The sequence below is a fragment of the Abramis brama genome, assembly GCF_963993115.1.
Source record: "Abramis brama genome assembly, chromosome: 24".
Taxonomy (NCBI): Eukaryota; Metazoa; Chordata; class Actinopteri; order Cypriniformes; family Leuciscidae; genus Abramis; species Abramis brama.
Window position 1 is genome coordinate 2,037,701 of NC_139986.1, and position 18,236 is coordinate 2,055,936.

General features: G+C 38.8%; 2 protein-coding genes across 3 annotated transcripts in view; one reads left to right on the plus strand and one right to left on the minus strand.

The window, feature by feature from the left end:
* piezo2a (piezo-type mechanosensitive ion channel component 2a) overlaps window positions 1–4,789 on the plus strand; it is a 197,240-nt gene extending 192,451 nt beyond the window's left edge. For both annotated transcript variants that reach the window (XM_084103452.1, XM_084103453.1), the window contains exons 50-53: window positions 1,459–1,575; window positions 1,654–1,733; window positions 3,559–3,772; window positions 4,096–4,789. In XM_084103452.1, coding sequence (XP_083959578.1) covers window positions 1,459–1,575; window positions 1,654–1,733; window positions 3,559–3,772; window positions 4,096–4,348 — 664 coding nt within the window. In that variant the 3' untranslated portion in view covers window positions 4,349–4,789. The remainder of the gene's footprint in view (window positions 1–1,458; window positions 1,576–1,653; window positions 1,734–3,558; window positions 3,773–4,095) is intronic.
* An 87-nt stretch (window positions 4,790–4,876) lies between these two features.
* napga (N-ethylmaleimide-sensitive factor attachment protein, gamma a) lies at window positions 4,877–16,895 on the minus strand. The gene is made up of 11 exons (XM_084103454.1): window positions 16,730–16,895; window positions 16,415–16,482; window positions 16,237–16,321; window positions 16,105–16,122; window positions 15,982–16,012; window positions 14,234–14,343; window positions 14,075–14,141; window positions 13,900–13,970; window positions 12,526–12,604; window positions 10,492–10,701; window positions 4,877–5,627 (listed from the first exon to the last, which is right to left on the minus strand). The coding sequence occupies exons 1-11, from the start codon at window positions 16,780–16,782 to the stop codon at window positions 5,493–5,495; spliced, it is 927 nt and encodes a 308-aa protein (XP_083959580.1). The 5' UTR covers window positions 16,783–16,895; the 3' UTR covers window positions 4,877–5,492.
* Between the last annotated feature and the right edge of the window lie 1,341 nt (window positions 16,896–18,236).

The following is an 18,236-nucleotide window of genomic DNA, read 5'->3' on the forward strand; positions in this document are numbered from 1 at the left end:
TATATCTCACAATTCTGACTTTATATCACACAATTCTGACTTTATTTCACGCAAATCTGAGATAAAAGTCAGAATTGTGAGATTAAAAGTTGCAATTACCTTTTTTTATTATTATTCTGTGGCAGAAACAAGCTTCCATAAAACACAGACTCAAATTTCCAAACCTGTCTGTAGATTTTTCAGACCATATTTAACCTGAATGGTAGTAGTCATCTGTAATTACCCCCCCCCCCCCTCTTTTTTTCATTGGTTTTCTATAGACGCTTGTTTCTGCCACAGAATAAAACATTTTAAAAGCTAATTACGACTTTTTATTTAATAATTGCGACTTTATTTCTTGCAATTCTGACTTTATAGCATGCAATTGCGAGTTATAAAGTCCAATTCTAAAGGAAAAAAGACAGAATTGCGAGATGTAAACTTGCAATTGTGAGAAAAAAAAGTACGAATTGTGAGAGAAGTCGCAGTTAATGTTTTTTGTTTTTTTTTCTGTGGCGGAAACAAGCTTCCATAGTTTAAACAAAGTGATAACTTCAGCTTACATTATGAGAAGACCCTAAAGCGCTTTATAATCTGCACATATTCCCCTCTGGATTCTTCAGATGTGGTTTGATCAGCGAACAGCAGCACGTCTGGTTTAATGATCGTTTGCTGGTGGTTCCACACACACATTTGATTAGTGAAGTTCAAAAGACACACAGTTTTGCACAATGAAAACGTGCGCCTTGTCGTCATGTTCGACAGTTGCTAAACTTATGCCATGAATTCACTCTGCTTGTAAGACAAAAAGCTAGTTTTAGAAATTCTTCATTTTATATTTTAGAAAACTGTCTTGAAACACAAATATGTTCTGTTGTCTTTTTTTCCATACTTTTCCACACCTGGAAATTACTCAAATCACATTCCATACTTTTCCAAACTGCGTAGAAACCCTAAGATGCACTTCTGTTTAAAAGTGTGTCTGTGAGTCTCTTCTGCTCACCAAAGCTGCATTTATTTGATCAAAAATACAGTAAAACAGTGAAATATTATTCTAATGTAAATCATCTGTTCTCTATGTGAATATATAGTAAAGTGTAATTTATTCCTGTGATCAAAGCTGAATGTTCAGCATCATTACTCCAGTCTTCAGAGTCACATGATCCTTCAGAAATCACTCTAATATGATGATTTGATGCTCAAGAAACATTTATGATTATTATCAGTGTTAAAAACAACTTCATATTTTAGTGGAAACTGATACATTTAATATTTCAGGATTCTTTGATGAATAGAATGAAATAGAATCTTTTGTAACATTTTTACTGTAACTTTTGATACATCTAATGTGTCCTTGATGAATAAAAGTATGAATTTATTACTGGCATTCCACAGTATTAACACAGTAATCCAAATAATGCTTTTGCTAGTGCACTCCTCTAACGAGTGAATAAACCCCATGATGCTCCTCTTCTGCAGGAATCTGAGTCTGGGAGCGAAGGCTGAGTTTGCAGTGGACAAACACGTCACATATCTGGACATGAACACGAGACAAGAGCTGATCGCTTTACTCAACGGGACCAGAAATAAAGCTGTGTGAGCACACACTCCACATCAGCAGCTTCACACTTACAGCAGTGCTTCAGTATTTACAGTGTGTTTTCTCATTTACAGGGTCATAGAGAAAGTGTTTCCCTGCTTCATTCGAGCACCGAGTGACTCCAACGCCAAACCCATAGATCAGCTTTACACAGGTAATGGAGTCCAGGCCTTTCCTGCACTAATGTTGCCTGTGACATCACCAGGGGTTGAAATGAACTTTTCACTCACCGGACAATTTGGCTACTTTTAATTTTTAAGTTACCTATGTCACAGCTATATGACATGCACAGTGATGGGAAAAACAGCGTTATTTTTTTCAGTAACGAGTAATCAGACTAATTACGGTTTCCTCTGTTACAACACCGTTACCGTTACTGTCAATAAAATGCGACGTTACTATAATTGAGCTCACTGAAGCGGTTTTCATCCGAGGAGGCTCTCTCTCAGCCATAGGACCTGCAGAGTTTTTTCTGAAAGTGTGTGTGTGTGTGTGTGTGTGTGTGTGTTTATGAGGCGCCGGACTGGACAAAAGACAGAGAGACCGAATGTGTCCGAGCATAAAATAGTTTGTTTATAAATAAATGACACATTTCAGCAGGATAATCTCTCTAGCCTATTGATATCATATGCAACGTTTCACTGTATACTATATTTACTAGATGAGTAAAATGACATAAGATATTAAGTCTTGTTTTCTGGGGAATTAATCAAAATGAAGTGAGTTGATGCTTAAAACAAGCAAAATGATCTGCCAATGGGGTCAGAAAAATAATGTTAATTCAAACAGAAACAAGATTATTTCTCTTACCCCATTGGCAGATCATTTTACTTGTTTTAAGCAAAAACTCACTTAATTTTGATTAATTCCCCAGAAAACAAGACTTAATATCTTATGTCATATAACTCATCTAGTAAATCCATCTTGATTTAAGAAATGTTTGATATTTGGACTGGAAACAAGACAAAAATACTGAGTAAGAAAAGCTTTTTGCAGTGTTTAATTAGTTTATATGGTTATAAAATAAAACTCCAGAATAACAGCAGGGAACGTTCCCAGAAAACATCTTTGTTTGACCGGTTGTGAATGCGTGCGGCAAACATGACTCGAATTTGGCTTAAATAACCTCTGATGATGACGTCCTCTGTAGGTTATAAAAATAAAACCGTGTTATATTGAGAGCGCTTTTTGTTAAACTTACTTTTGTGAGGAAGAAAATACTTCAAGTATACGGCTATACAGTACGTCTACCGGCTGTAAAGGTGTGTGAGTTTTATCATTTTAATTTGCACTACAAAGAGTGTATGTGTATGTATATTTGTTATTACTATTTATTTATCTTTGCCATAATTTATTTTTAGACTTATTGGTTGGCCATTTGTGGTCTGTGCAATAAATATTAAAAGCTCTAAACCATCTATTGTGTTTTGTAGTTCCACTAATGATAATATTTTAATATTTAAGTTAATCTCACATTGTCCCACAGCAACTATTAAAATAGTGTAGATTAGTGTACAATGTTTTATATTAATAATTTATTCCATTTAGTGTCCATTTCATTCATTTAACATATTTAATTTTGGGGGTATCCAAGTTATTTCACATATTTAAAACAAAGAACATCAGAAAATGTAGAACAATGTCTTTTCTGTTATCCAAATGCTTTATAATCTTCACTATTGCTTCATTGCAAATGATCAATCGCACCGTTATTTGTTGTGTAGTGACGTGTGTGTTCAAGTAAGCCAGGTATGAGCAGATTCTGTGCAATGCCCTGTATTTAATATATCATGATGACTCACGAGTATTTGCACTAAATCTGTGCAGATTTGTCTTACACAAACTTCCCCAGCAAAGTGAGTAAACATAATAAGTGACAAGCCAAATTAACTCGTGATTTAACAGCATTACCCGCGTTTGGCGAGTGTTCATCTCTAACCCTGGACTCTGGACCTGTAACCAGTTTGATCTCTGCACAGGTGATGGTTATAAGAGCGTTCTGCTGGACTTGGAGAGGTCTCGTAACGCCAGCGAACACATCCAGGAGTGGTGGATCGTGGACCAGCCGTCCGCAGGGAAGATCCAGATGCGGTCCGAGCAGAAGCTGGAGAAGAAGAGCGCGGCCGGACTGCAGCTCTACGTCTTCAGTGATAAAGTCAGTCCTCCCAGCCTGGGCTTCCTGGCGGGATACGGGTGAGTCGCGGGAGAGCCTCGGGAGAGCCTCGGGAACGCCCAGATAGTCGAGCGCCATTAGCCAGATCCAGTAGACTAGTCTTACAAGATAGTTTTATTCTGGTCATAACTTTTACTCAGTTGCATAAAAAGGTAGATCGGTCCAATCTGAACATTAAGACTAGACAGCTAAGAAACAAACACGTCAACTGTTAGTTCTGCACTTTTTGACATTATTTTGCAGTAAAGTCACAAATTATGCAAATAATGCGTTAACTGTGAGAAGTTATGCACTTTTTCTGTGATTGTTTGGTGGTTAAATGGCAAATGCTTGTGTCCCGCAGGATCATGGGCCTGTATGCATCGGTGGTGCTGGTGATCGGGAAGTTCGTGCGCGAGTTCTTCAGTGGCATCTCTCACTCCATCATGTTCGAAGAGCTCCCGTGTGTGGACCGAATCCTCAAACTCTGCACCGACATCTTCCTGGTGCGCGAGACGGGCGAGCTGGAGCTCGAGGAGGACCTGTACGCCAAACTCATCTTCCTCTACCGCTCACCCGAGACCATGATCAAGTGGACCAGGGAGAAGACCAAATGAGGACGTCATGAAGACTGAGAGAAACTGACGACCTCGCCTACAACAACGTGAGGTCTAAACGAGAGGTTGCTGACAACAACGTGACCCACAGGTGTAATAGACCTTGAGAAACTGCCAGAAACACACAACCAATGGGATCAGGATCGAGGTTTTAATGCGCTCTAGCGCCACCTGTCTGTTAGGAGTCTCGATAATCGCGCGCTGTGCAATATACTGTCCTGGAGGCTGACTGATAACTTGAACAAAGAAAGGAGGTTGAGAGACACTAGGCACTTTTTCTTCAGAGAAAACTGGACCCAGAAGTGCTCGGGTTCTTCAGGACTATCCTAGCTCGATGTATAGGCTTGAACGGAGGACTGAAGCGTTCTCAGGAACAGGGCAAGCCGAGCTTCACTGGCTCTGTGTGTGATTGTGGATCAGGATCATAAAAACACAGTCTGGAAACATGTTTGCCTGTGCTTTTTTCTTGCATTTTCACCATTGTGTACGAGTAAAATCTACAATATTCACTGTAAAAGGCATCTAAAATATGCAAAACAGAATCATTATTATTTATTCATTGGTATTCTGCAACCATGCAATCACAGTAAACATAATTTAGGTCCTCGTTAATAACAGAAATTGTTCCCCGCAATTTCAAAGCACATCAACTAAAACAAAACCGGTTTCGTATATTCAGATTATCTTAAGGCATTTCATGCAGTTCATGACGCTTCATATACAAAGAAGGAATGGAGATCATGTTTTTTTGTAAGGCAGGCACTGTTATTCAATATTCATATGATAGTGTATAATTGAACACGATGAGCCACCGTAGTCCAGCACTACCCAAGATGCAGTTCTGAGTAAGTCTGAAATACTGAACATCAGATTCACTCGTTACAGTAAAGGCTGTTCTCTCAGGTGTGGGTTTGCCTTTAAACTCCCCAAACTTGCGTTAAAATCAATGTTATATGCTAAAGAGTTCAGGCAAACGCAAATCTGACGTTCATTTTAAAGGCAAACCTGAATAATAAACACACATGCTTGTGAGGAGTTGTTGAGTATCTTTTCTGAAAGCATCTTAAAACACAAAAACGTCCAGTTCAGGGATATAACAGCGAGAGACGGTCATGCATGCGTTCTCGGCAGCAGAAGTGTGTCTTTAACACAGTCCTCCAGCGTACTCATCCTCGTCTTCCTCCGGCTGCGCGGCTCCAGCGTTTCCGCTAGCGCTAGCGGCGGGTTTCTTCTTCTTCCCTCCTCCGGGCACCTGCAGGCTGAGGGCCAGCTTGGCGTACTGTAGGACAGGTGAGAACACACACACACACACACATCAGTGTGGAGAAACATCAGTGGATCATTATTAGCGCTGCACGATTAATCGCACTGAAACCGCACGCGATTTGGCAAAGGCTGCGATTATTTTATGCGCAGTTTGTCAGTGCAGCGGCTGATCGGTAGTAAATGCTCCATCTGAACACCAGAGGGTGTCTCTCACACACACACACACACACACACACACTAGGGCTGTCACCTTTTATTCGATATTCGAATATGCATTCGAACATGATGTGAAATATCCGTAATCGAACTATAAATAAACTATTCGGTTTTTAAAGGGCCATGTGTAGCGCATTTTTTACAGTCTATGATTAGACCGTTTGTTTTTTATTTTATTGTTTGCCATCTCATCCAGTAGCGGGCGCTCTAAACGTATTGAAGCGTAGGCCCATGACCAAATCAAGCGGATAATAGCCAAAAGCAACCCTGTTTTGAAAATGGAAGATAACGCACAGAACGGCCAGCCTGAGCGGACAATTCTACCCCAACTCATCTAAAAAGTAATGTCTGGAAATATTTTGGGTTCTACACCGTAGATGGTAAAGTACCATATTTTCCGGATTATATATCAAAATTAATTCATACTGACTGACATGAACCAAGAGAAAACATTACCGTCTACAGCCGCGAGAGTACAGATGTAGCCTACCCCTGAAAAAATGAACTGAAAACAACTGAAAAACTGTTAACTGAAACATTAACCTAAAGACAACTGAGAAAGACTGAACACAAACAAAATGCCCCCAAAAAGAAAAAAATCTCCATGTTTTCGGTGTTGATATGGTGGTGACGCGTTCATGTAACATGTAAGGGTGGCGCTGCCAATAAAGCACCTAAAAGCTGTCACAAAGAACCGGCAAAAGTAATTACTATGAATATGTCAAATATAGCAAGGAGACATTTTAATTGTTTACTAATAAACAAGTGTTTTCTGTGTCAGTGTCGGCTGCAAAGGTGAAGTTGACGATGCTGACTCGCGATCTTCGCAGTAGTGAACGCGCCAGAGAGAAATGCACATTTCAAGCTTTCTATATATGTCTCAGGTCTGTGAGGCAAGTAGGCTCCCTTATACGCTGAGTTTCGGTTCATTAATGAGACGAGCTCCAGTTCACGCGCCGGCGCCTCCGTGTCGTGATTATCTATTGTCTGCTATATTTACTACTTATTTATTAAATCCAGGCAATTGGTTGATGAAACATTGATTAAAATTAAGATAAAATTAATACAAAATGAAATAAAATTTAAAGACAGGCTTTGTGCTTTCTGTTTGAGGTCTCTGTGAAAGTTTTAAAGCAGTCTTTCAGTGCCGCTTTCAGAGCGCTCACGTCCGTAACGGAGAACTGTCCCGTCTGTAACATTGTTTTTTTTTTGTGTGAAATAAATTTCTAAATAAATGCGACTTATAGTCCAGTGCAACTTATATATGTTTTTTTCCTCTTCATGACGCATTTTTTGACTGATGCGACTTATACTCCGGAGCGACTTATAGTCCGGAAAATACGGTAACCGTTAAAGTGTAAGTTGCACGTTATCCACCACAGCCAATTAATGTGTAAATTAAAGTGCTCTATATGTATATATTTAATTATTTCTGTCTTAAAATGTGTTAAAATAACATTTATTGGGGTTTCTTCGAAGGTAGCGTGTTTTTTCAGTTACTGGGTGATGACGTCACAAGAGGAACTCGCAACCCATACTCTGCTAGATTCTTACTGTATTATGGCTATTTGGAGAACGACTGAGGATGTGGGAAACCATCAAATTCTTTATGGACCACAGCCCTACAATTTTTAACCGGTCAGGCGTGAAAGAGGGGAGCCATGGCACTCAAATAGTTATTAATGCTTGGTGTGAGGAGAATTAGTGGAGGGTTGGCCAGGTGTCCTGGTGAGTAACGTTAGCTACGTTAGAGCTAGTCTAGCCTGGTGCAAACTTAACCCGGATAATATAACGGAACAAGCAAGTCTTTTCAAAATATTGCCGTCATGTAGAATAGCAAGGAGGGACAACGACTGAAGACATTATTTACTTACAGTAAGTCAGTCCAAATCAGAGCTGTAACGTTAGAGATGCACACACTGCACAGGCATCAATCGCTAGTCTCATCGACGCCTCAAACGTCATGTAATACTCTTCCTCAATCCACGCGTTATCAATTTCTCACGATTTAATTAGCGATGTTTATTGTCAGAAAAGAAAAAGAGAGATCTATGTCCCCATCACTGTGTTTGTGTGGGCTATGCCACCCAATTGAATCAGCAGGGGAGAGTATGTGCTGCCGTGAGGTGAACGTGTTTTGGTGTTTAGTGGAACAGCTCGACCTGCGACCGGCTGATCTGACGTGCCTGAACCCGTTTGTTTTGCAAATAGCTTATTCTCATTTCAGGCAGGATCACGGTCCCCTTGAAGTCAGCACACACGAGTATGTTTACAGTTGAGTTATTTTATCCATAATTTTTTTTATCAAATAAAACATACAACCAACTTTTCTGAAGTTATGTAAGGCATCTATAGCTGCTAGCGTACGGTAACTCTACTAGTGAGTTCCTCTTATGACGTCACGCCCCATCTAGTGGAAGGGAGCGGGAGCGGTTAAAACCACTGTTAAAAGTGCCAACTTTTCATATTATATCAGCATTTTGGTATAAAAAAACAATGGTGGGCGGTTCTTATCTTTATGTTTAATAAACACATTGCATTATCTTCGTGAAAAATTTAACCTGCAACTTACACTTTAAAGATATGGTAGTTTGCCAAATTTGCAAAAAACGGTTTACTTACGCATTCTCGACATCGTAGATATTCGAATATATTCGAATACATTGCTTGATATTTGATACCCGTTCAAATTTGATTTTTCTCAAAAGTGACAGCCCTAACACACACACACACACACATATCCAACTGAACATCAGAGGGCGTCTTATGAAGTGAGTTTGGAGTAAAAGCATGTTATTAAATGTTGTCTTTTGTTGGACAAGAGGTTCATAAATGCTTCTCATGTCTGGAAAGATGTTTGACGCGTGTTGCAAATGCACGTTATAAGCGACTCAAACTCAGTGCTTTCAGATGCAGTGTTTACTGAGCCGTACGTCACTGACAAGCTGCACATAACAAATAATCACAGCCTATGCGATTTCATAATCGCGGTAAGCCAAATCGATTTAAGTGCGATTACATGGAAATTGCGATTAATCTTGCAGCGCTATATCACTGTGAAATCATGAGCTCTGACATATACGAGTCTGCAACACCTGCTAAATATTCAGCATGGCTCGGCCTGCCCTGATGATGACTGACACACACCAGGATGTTAAAGAGGTCATTTACATGTTTTAAAGATACGGTAGCAAACAAAAATGACCTTGACTAACATCAAAAGAGGGAATTAAAACACAGAAGGGAGGAAAACTGGAGTCTTGCCTTGTCCAAATACACACACACACTTGGCTTGCACACGACGCAAGACCGTCCCATGTCAGAAAAATGCGAAAGTGCAGTGCCCTTAATGCACATTATCTCCAATACCGCTTCAGAGATAAGCATATCCCATCATGCATTATGTTCAGGAACTCACGTGCCCCGAAATAACGAGATGTCGAGAAAAACATTCCACTGTAATTTAAGTTAATTAGATGCATATAATTTGGTAGTAAAAACAAAGTGTTGCACATGTTATTGGTGCAAAGATGAGTATGGTGTGTGTAAGCCTGTTTTGTACAACATTTGCAACTGTTTTGATCACTTAATTAGAAGCACCACAATTTAAAATGTGTGTGTTCTGTTAGCGACTCCTGAACAGACATGTAGAAGTTTATTTTAAAATGCAAAGTATTGAAAATATAATAAAAGCTCTGTAAACACTTGCATTTTTTTGCAAGGCTATAAGTGTGTCCCATCGAGTAATCTTCCAGTTCTACACACACTTGCAGTGTTTACGCCTACATGAACACTTGGGGCAAGTGGTCAAGAGCCAAGAACACGAGTGTGTGTGTGTGTGTGTGTGTGTGTGTGTGTGTGTGTGTGTGTCTGGACAAGGCATTTCTCTACTCTACTGTAATATGCAGATGTTTTGTTATTGATGATGTCATACCTGCCACAATCCTGGAAGTGTGAATCAAACAAATCAGAGACAGTGAGGAGATTAGAAACACTGACCCTGAACAAACTAACCAGAGGGAGGTTTGCTCTGACAGACAGATAAGGTACAAGACATATGATTAATAATATCTGTGGTTTATGTGCTTTTTTCAATTAAAAGTTAAAACAAAGTTTCTACATTTAAATTAAGGCACCGCCAGTGTTTTCATGCACGGGTCAATTTTGAGATTTTCTCTCCATCTTCCTTCTGACTAGTGGAAAGAAAACATCTAAAATACACATATAAGGGTTTATTTTATACGTTATCTGCAGCACCGGTCAAAAGTTTGGAAACTTTTCTTTTTTACTATCATTACAAAAAGTTTCACAGGTTCTAAAAAAAATCTGAAGCAGCACAACTGTTTAACACTGATGATCAGGGCCGGCTCTAGCCCTTTGGTTGCCCTAGGCAAGATTGAGTTTTTGCCCCCTTATAAGGTTATAACCTCATTGTAACCTTATCCCTAAAACCAAGTCTTGACCCTCAAACAGCCTTTAAAGGCTCTCAGAGACTGAGGACCAGCCAACATGTCCTCACTTTACTCTCTCTGTCCTCACTCCAATGGTCTAAAACTCAAACTGGTCCTCACAGAGATAGTTGCACAAGTACACACACACACACACACACACACACACACACACACACACACACACACACACACGTCGAGTGAGAGACTCACGTCGTTGTCCATGTATCTGAGCAGGGGTGAGGTACACACGCGGGTCACCTGATCTTCATCTTGCTCGTCGTAACCCTGCAGGAGTTGCTCCATGGCGATGCAGTCTTCGCTCCCGCTGAACCCTGGGATACTGTAGCTCTCGCGCACACAGCGGTCCGCCGCCACGTAGTCCGCGCGGTGGAGGTGCACCAGCACCTGTGCGATGGTTTTCTGTCACACACACACACACACACACAATCACTCACTGCAATGCATCCAGTGTTTCCCCTAGGATGTTTTACCATAAACCATAAAACTTATACAATTATTAAACTTATACAACATTTAAAAAAAATAATATACAATATACAGTGAGGAAAATAAGTATTTGAACACCCTGCTATTTTGCAAGTTCTCCCACTTAGAAATCATGGAGGGGTCTGAAATTGTCATCGTAGGTGCATGTCCACTGTGAGAGACATAATCTAAAAAAAAAATATCCAGAAATCACAATGTATGATTTTTTAACTATTTATTTGTATGATACAGCTGCAAATAAGTATTTGAACACCTGAGAAAATCAATGTTAATATTTGGTACAGTAGCCTTTGTTTGCAATTACAGAGGTCAAACGTTTCCTGTAGTTTTTCACCAGGTTTGCACACACTGCAGGAGGGATTTTGGCCACTCCTCCACACAGATCTTCTCTAGATCAGTCAGGTTTCTGGGCTGTCGCTGAGAAACACGGAGTTTGAGCTCCCTCCAAAGATTCTCTATTGGGTTTAGGTCTGGAGACTGGCTAGGCCACGCCAGAACCTTGATATGCTTCTTACAGAGCCACTCCTTGGTTATCCTGGCTGTGTGCTTCGGGTCATTGTCATGTTGGAAGACCCAGCCTCGACCCATCTTCAATGCTCTAACTGAGGGAAGGAGGTTGTTCCCCAAAATCTCGCAATACATGGCCCCGGTCATCCTCTCCTTAATACAGTGCAGTCGCCCTGTCTCATGTGCAGAAAAACACCCCCAAAGCATGATGCTACCACCCCCATGCTTCACAGTAGGGATGGTGTTCTTGGGATGGTACTCATCATTCTTCTTCCTCCAAACACGTTTAGTGGAATTATGACCAAAAAGTTCTATTTTGGTCTCATCTGACCACATGACTTTCTCCCATGACTCCTCTGGATCATCCAAATGGTCATTGGCAAACTTAAGACGGGCCTTGACATGTGCTGGTTTAAGCAGGGGAACCTTCCGTGCCATGCATGATTTCAAACCATGACGTCTTAGTGTATTACCAACAGTAACCTTGGAAACGGTGGTCCCAGCTCTTTTCAGGTCATTGACCAGCTCCTCCCGTGTAGTTCTGGGCTGATTTCTCACCTTTCTTAGGATCATTGAGACCCCACGAGGTGAGATCTTGCATGGAGCCCCAGTCCGAGGGAGATTGACAGTCATGTTTAGCTTCTTCCATTTTCTAAGGATTGCTCCAACAGTGGACCTTTTTTCACCAAGCTGCTTGGCAATTTCCCCGTAGCCCTTTCCAGCCTTGTGGAGGTGTACAATTTTGTCTCTAGTGTCTTTGGACAGCTCTTTGGTCTTGGCCATGTTAGTAGTTGGATTCTTACTGATTGTATGGGGTGGACAGGTGTCTTTATGCAGCTAACGACCTCAAACAGGTGCATCTAATTTAGGATAATAAATGGAGTGGAGGTGGACATTTTAAAGGCAGACTAACAGGTCTTTGAGGGTCAGAATTCTAGCTGATAGACAGGTGTTCAAATACTTATTTGCAGCTGTATCATACAAATAAATAGTTAAAAAATCATATATTGTGATTTCTGGATTTTTTTTTTTAGATTATGTCTCTCACAGTGGACATGCACCTACGATGACAATTTCAGACCAAGTGGGAACTTTGAACTTTGATTTGAACCAACTTTGATTTCCAAGTGGGAGAACTTGCAAAATAGCAGGGTGTTCAAATACTTATTTTCCTCACTGTATATATATATATATATATATATATATATATGAGCCCTGAGACGCACGCACCTTGAAACAGGTTGGATAATTCTCTATCTCTTTATACATGTTCTTCTCCTTCTGCAGTGACACAGCGGCTTCGTCAAACCTGGAATCAGCATCACAATCCTGCATTAAAATAATATGCTACACAATCCAAAATAGCAAAGCAAACTCTAAAAAATAATTGCTATGGATGCACTGAAAATTAAAAAAGCATTATTTTCATTTTTTAATGAATGTTACAGTTTATTGTTGTTTTAAAGGTGCAGTGTGTAATATTTAGGAGGATCAGAAATGCAATATCATATACATAACTGAGTTGTCAGAATGTTACAGTTTATTGTTGTTTTAAAGGTGCAGTGTGCAATATTTAGGAGGATCAGAAATGCAATATCATACACATAACTGTGTTTTCAGTGGTGTATAAAGACCTTACATAATGAACCGTTATGTTTTTATTACTTTAGAATGAGGCATTTCTCTCTACACACACCGCGGGTCCGCTTACGTCGACATGTTTCTACGGTGGTCCTGAGCGGACAAACACGTTTCGTCAATGTGTTGTTCTTCGTGCAAAGAAGCGAATAAAACACTGACACAATGATGAACAAGTCACAATAATATTCACAATAACATAGTTTTACTGAATAATTAAGTAAACTTATTACATGGCTTGGTTGTATTCCAATGTAGAATGCGGTGTTATTTCTTGATAACAGGCCGCTGCAAAGTATAACACACCGTTGCCATGAAAAACAGCGCTTCGCGTCGGGGTCCCGTTCAGCCTGTCGGGGTTGTTATTCGCTGTAACAACCGCCTCGCTATACATTATCCCTTACATAATTTCTTAATTTATCTTTGTAAAGAAACTTTATTGCTGAACCGGCTACTCTCTGCTGTCTCAGACGACGACATCACTTCCTGTCGGCCAGCGTAACTTCTGTTGGGTGCAGTTCACAACCTCACCACTAGATGCTGTTAAAACTTACACACTGCACCTTTAAATGTTTATATTTCACCAAGAAACTGGAGTAGAAACCATTCTGTTATTAAGACGTTTATATAAAAACTGCCTTATATGCAATTTAAATGTTTAGCTTACAATTTGAGTGTTGATTATTAATAAGTTTGATTAATTAATTGATAATAATTTATTTTGGGTTTTTGGCCCATCCCTAATAATCACCAAACTTTACAATGAGTGAACATCAGTTATCATGAACTAATAATGAGAAGAACTTCTATTAACTTAAGTTTAATAAAACATTTCAGTTGTATGTGTTGATATTAGTGATGCACTGTGAACCAACATGAAGATGAACATGTTTATCTTGAACATAGATGAACAAATGTAAGTTTGTAAGTTAATGTTAGTTAATGCATTAATAACTGCAATCTTACTTCTGTTGTCGAACCAGAAGTCGTGATGCTTTGCCTATGAGCTCCACAGCTTGCCTCAGTCGCTCCTCGTTCTGAGCACACACACGACAGAAGACGAGAGACAGTGTTAGTCTGAAGGTGTGTGTGAGGAAGTGTGTGTGGAAGTGTGTGTTCTGTGGTGTTACGTGAGCCTGACCTCGAACACTCCTGCCGCCTGCTGGTACAGGTGAACGGCTTTAGCCAAATCCAGAGGCTCGATCAACCTGCGAACGACAGATTTAGAGTCAGAGTAACTCCTCACTGGTGTAGACGTGTGTGTAGACGTGTGTGTAGATGTGCGAGTATGAACACACACTTCCCCGCTCGGTCCAGGGCCATGGCAGCGGTGTCAGGAGTGCCGTTCTCCACGTACATCATGCTGGCCTTCTCGATGAACTCGATCGCTTCAGGTAATCTCTGCATGTCCTGTACAGCGCACACACACACACACACACACACACACACACACTTCAGTTGTCATGTATCATTTACTCCGAACAATGTTTATTCGAGGGTACAATGGGGCTAAAGGCCCAGCTTAAGAGATATGAGCTCTTCACTCCTTTAGTGTATGATTGCAGAAAAAACAATATTTGTTTGTATTGAACATTGATGGAGATAAATGATTTTGATCAATGATTACAGATTTTGTGTGAAAATAAATCATTAAAGTGGTTTGTTTTGTTTAAAAATCGCATAAATGTGTGACACACGGGCAAAAGACACACAGCACTGATACAGACACTGCAGCTAAAATAATGTCTAACGTAAACTTGTTCAAAACACTCACTTTAGCAAAGTTTGTGCTATTTTCTGTTTATTGTGATAGATAAAATAATTCATTTTTGTTTAATAAATATACTGTCATTGAAATGTTCATTTTAAAAATTGAAAAGATTCTGAAAGCACTGAATGAGATCCCATAATAAATTAATATAGCTTTACAGTAGTAACACATAATTCTGACATTTTATTATATATGATTAATATCATTTTTAAATTGGTTCTGTTATAAATATGGTGATTATCTCTAAGGTGGACACTCAACTTAATATATGATATTTCCCATCTGAATCTAACCATGTGATGTCAACAAATGGAGAAGTCATCTTGCTGTTTATCATCATGTTAATTATTGTGTCTTTTACCTCAAATATCATACTTTTACATATTCATCCGTTATTGAAAAACTGTTGCTTTAATTAGCTTGAACAAAACTGGAAAAAAAATTAACAAGACCTTTGTCTCAAAACATTTTCAATTATTTTAGCGATTCTCATTTGCTACTTAAATCTACAACATTTTTAAAAACATGAAATATTAGATCGAATTTGCACAGAATCAACTTTGACTGTCGGCGATCGCGTCACGGATCAGACGAATCTCCACGCGCATCATCACAAGTGGATGTTAAGAAAAGTGCTGAGCTGAATGTGTGTGTCATCTAGTGTTTTAAAAGAGAATAAAGCCAAACGTGTCTTTTACCCCGCGGCACCTTTAGCCCTGTTTACCCTATATATATATATATATAAACTGAATTTAATGAGAATATATCATCAGTTAACTGTACATTCATCATTTAACTTCAATGGCTAAAGCAAGTGAGACATATGAACAAGGGCTATAACTGGCATTTAAGTCATTTCTCCAACATAAATATGTATAATTTATATATTTATATATATATATATATATATATATATATATATATATATATATATATATATATATATATTATATATTTAAATTATCAAGTTTGTATATTTAAGTTCAGTAATTTCACTTTAATGACAATTAATAGGTAATTTTCATGGCCATTTAAGTGAAATTACTGAATTTAAATATACGAACTTGATAAAAATGATCATTTTAGAAGAAAATTTCAGATGGCACTTAGAGGCTTTTGCATCTTAACTCTTCATACACACACACACACACACACACACACACACACACACATACACATATATATATATATATATATATATAAAATGAAGGCTTGAAATAAATTAGTTGATTTAATTATAGTAGAATACATGTTTAGTCAATAGCAAATGCACTGACCTTCAGCATCATTCCTGCTTGCTCAAAAGCCCTGCATACAGAAACATGTTCATAACAAGCAGAATATTCATAACGAGCACATTTAAAACAGCAGATGTCTGTGATCATGATGAATGTACTCACTTGGCAGCGTGAAAAAGCCTGAACAATGAGTCAAGGAAGGAGACAGTGGTGATTTTCAGATTTAAACACTGCCGGATGATGTTTGACAGCTAATAACTCACTATATCAGCGAGAACACAGCATGAAGGATACGATCTGTGGTTGGTGTGAGCCTCGGCCTCCAGCAGATACGCCTCTTTCGCCTGGTCCAGCTGTTTGGCATTTTTGAAGGCAACAGCTGGAGAGGAAGATCATCATCATCATCATCTTCATCATCACACCTGAGATCAGCAGGTCTTGTGTGTGTGTGTGTGTGTGTGTGTAATCTCACCTGCTTTGGAGTATTCTGATGCTGCACTGTCATAATCGGGCTTCCACTTCATAAAGCTCGTCTTTAAACTGAATGTTGTATTGAGAATAAAAGCTTTCATTACATTCTTTACATTCTTCATTTAACTTAAATGATTTAAGCAAGTCAAACACAAAAAAATGGCTATAACTGCGACATTTAAGACATTTCTCCATCATAAAGTCTCACGTATAATTTGATATATTCGCATAAAGAGACTTTAATAATCAATTTGCTGTGAAATAAGACGTGATGTTCATTTAAAACCACTATAGTAAATATTCAAGCATTACTTACTATTTTTCAGCCTTGGCGATGTGCTCGTGAGCTTCATTGATTTTTTGAGCCATTGTGTATTAAATAAGCTTTTTACACATGAATTACTACAAATAATAATAAATAAAAGACTAGCAGCTCAAACCCTGTATGTGCTGCTGTCACCTGATGATGACAATGGCGTTCACTTCCGGGTAACTAGTTCGGCGTCGTTATTTATTTTGTTTTATTTACTTTTAGTTTTTGTTTCTTTTATTGTTGTTGTTGTTGATATTATGTGATGTTATATTATGTTTTCTGTATGATCCCGTTCTCAGGTAAAAAAATAAAAAATAAAAATCGACGTCATCACTGTTGACGCGTTTGACGGCTTCATAAAACTGAATCCTACATTAAAACGCATTTATATCTCAGAACTTTTTTTTTTTTGGTCTCGCTGGAGGTATTTGTAATTAAAACTTCAAAAGACTTTTGCCTGACATACGGAAATTTAACCTAGCAATCTCTTAAAAACGCTTTAAAAATCCTAGTCAACGATTGTGATACTCTGACCATAGATATAAACATGTATAGAATCCTCATTAGCGGGCGTTTCAATGGGCCGCTATAGGTAAGCCGTCCGCCATATTTGAGCGGTCTGTGAACATTCGACAGCGAGTTGATTGAGCATCTGCAACCGTAGTTAGAATCATGTATGAACAGAATATATATATGCCTCTCTCTCTCTCTCTATATATATATATATATGAAACAGACTTCAGCAGAAGATTTTGCTTTACTAACAAAATACAACATAACAAATGCGTCAGCTGACATTACTAAAGTCACCATAGTAAAACATGTAGTTTTGAGTTAATACATTTGAAATACTAACCAACACATTCTCACCTGTAAAAGATTATCCCATTTCTTCGGGAATTTAAATATTCTCTTGGCGGTTTCAAAACCAGAAGCTGCGTAATGATCTGACATCATTGATTCTCCCGTAAGTGACGACACGATGACCGTTGCAAGATGGCGGGCGCGCCTACGTGTCAGGAGCGGTCGAATGAGGCATCTACGTATACATCTCTATGCCTCTGAGTGGTTCACCGTGTCCTGCGTTGAGAAAACTATTTTTTACAATCTATGTGACAAAAGTAACAGGTAACACGTGATGATAATAATGCTGGTACGTTCCACTTAAATACATTTCTAACCGAATAATGAACGTGATCAACTTCAAAAGCAAATCGAATAAAACCAACGCAGTGAAGAATGAAAATAGGAATGATTTAGACATATCGGAGCTGACCTGTCAATTTTTAAACGCTAGGCGTGGAACTTTGTTTTTGCCGCCCCCTGTTGGCTAAAAGAGGCATTAAAAGACCACATTATAATCGTTCTATGAACAGTGAACAATAAACAGGAAGTATTTACATGAATATTTTGACCAGTACAACTTGATAAAAATATAGCAAGCTCATTACCTATATTTAGGCAATCAAACCCATTTCATGTATAAGATTTAATGTCTCAAATGTGTTCA

What these genes read in the sequence shown, in the direction of transcription:
- napga (XM_084103454.1), bottom strand. Translation starts at nt 16,782, where the DNA reads ATGGCTCAAAAAATCAATGAAGCTCACGAGCACATCGCCAAGGCTGAA. An exon ending in GCCCTGGACCGAGCGGGGAA is followed by an intron (nt 14,142 to 14,233) that starts GTGTGTGTTCAT and finishes TGTCGTTCGCAG; the next exon opens with GTTGATCGAGCCTCTGGATT. An exon ending in ATTATCCAACCTGTTTCAAG is followed by an intron (nt 10,702 to 12,525) that starts GTGCGTGCGTCT and finishes TGTGTGTGACAG; the next exon opens with AAAACCATCGCACAGGTGCT.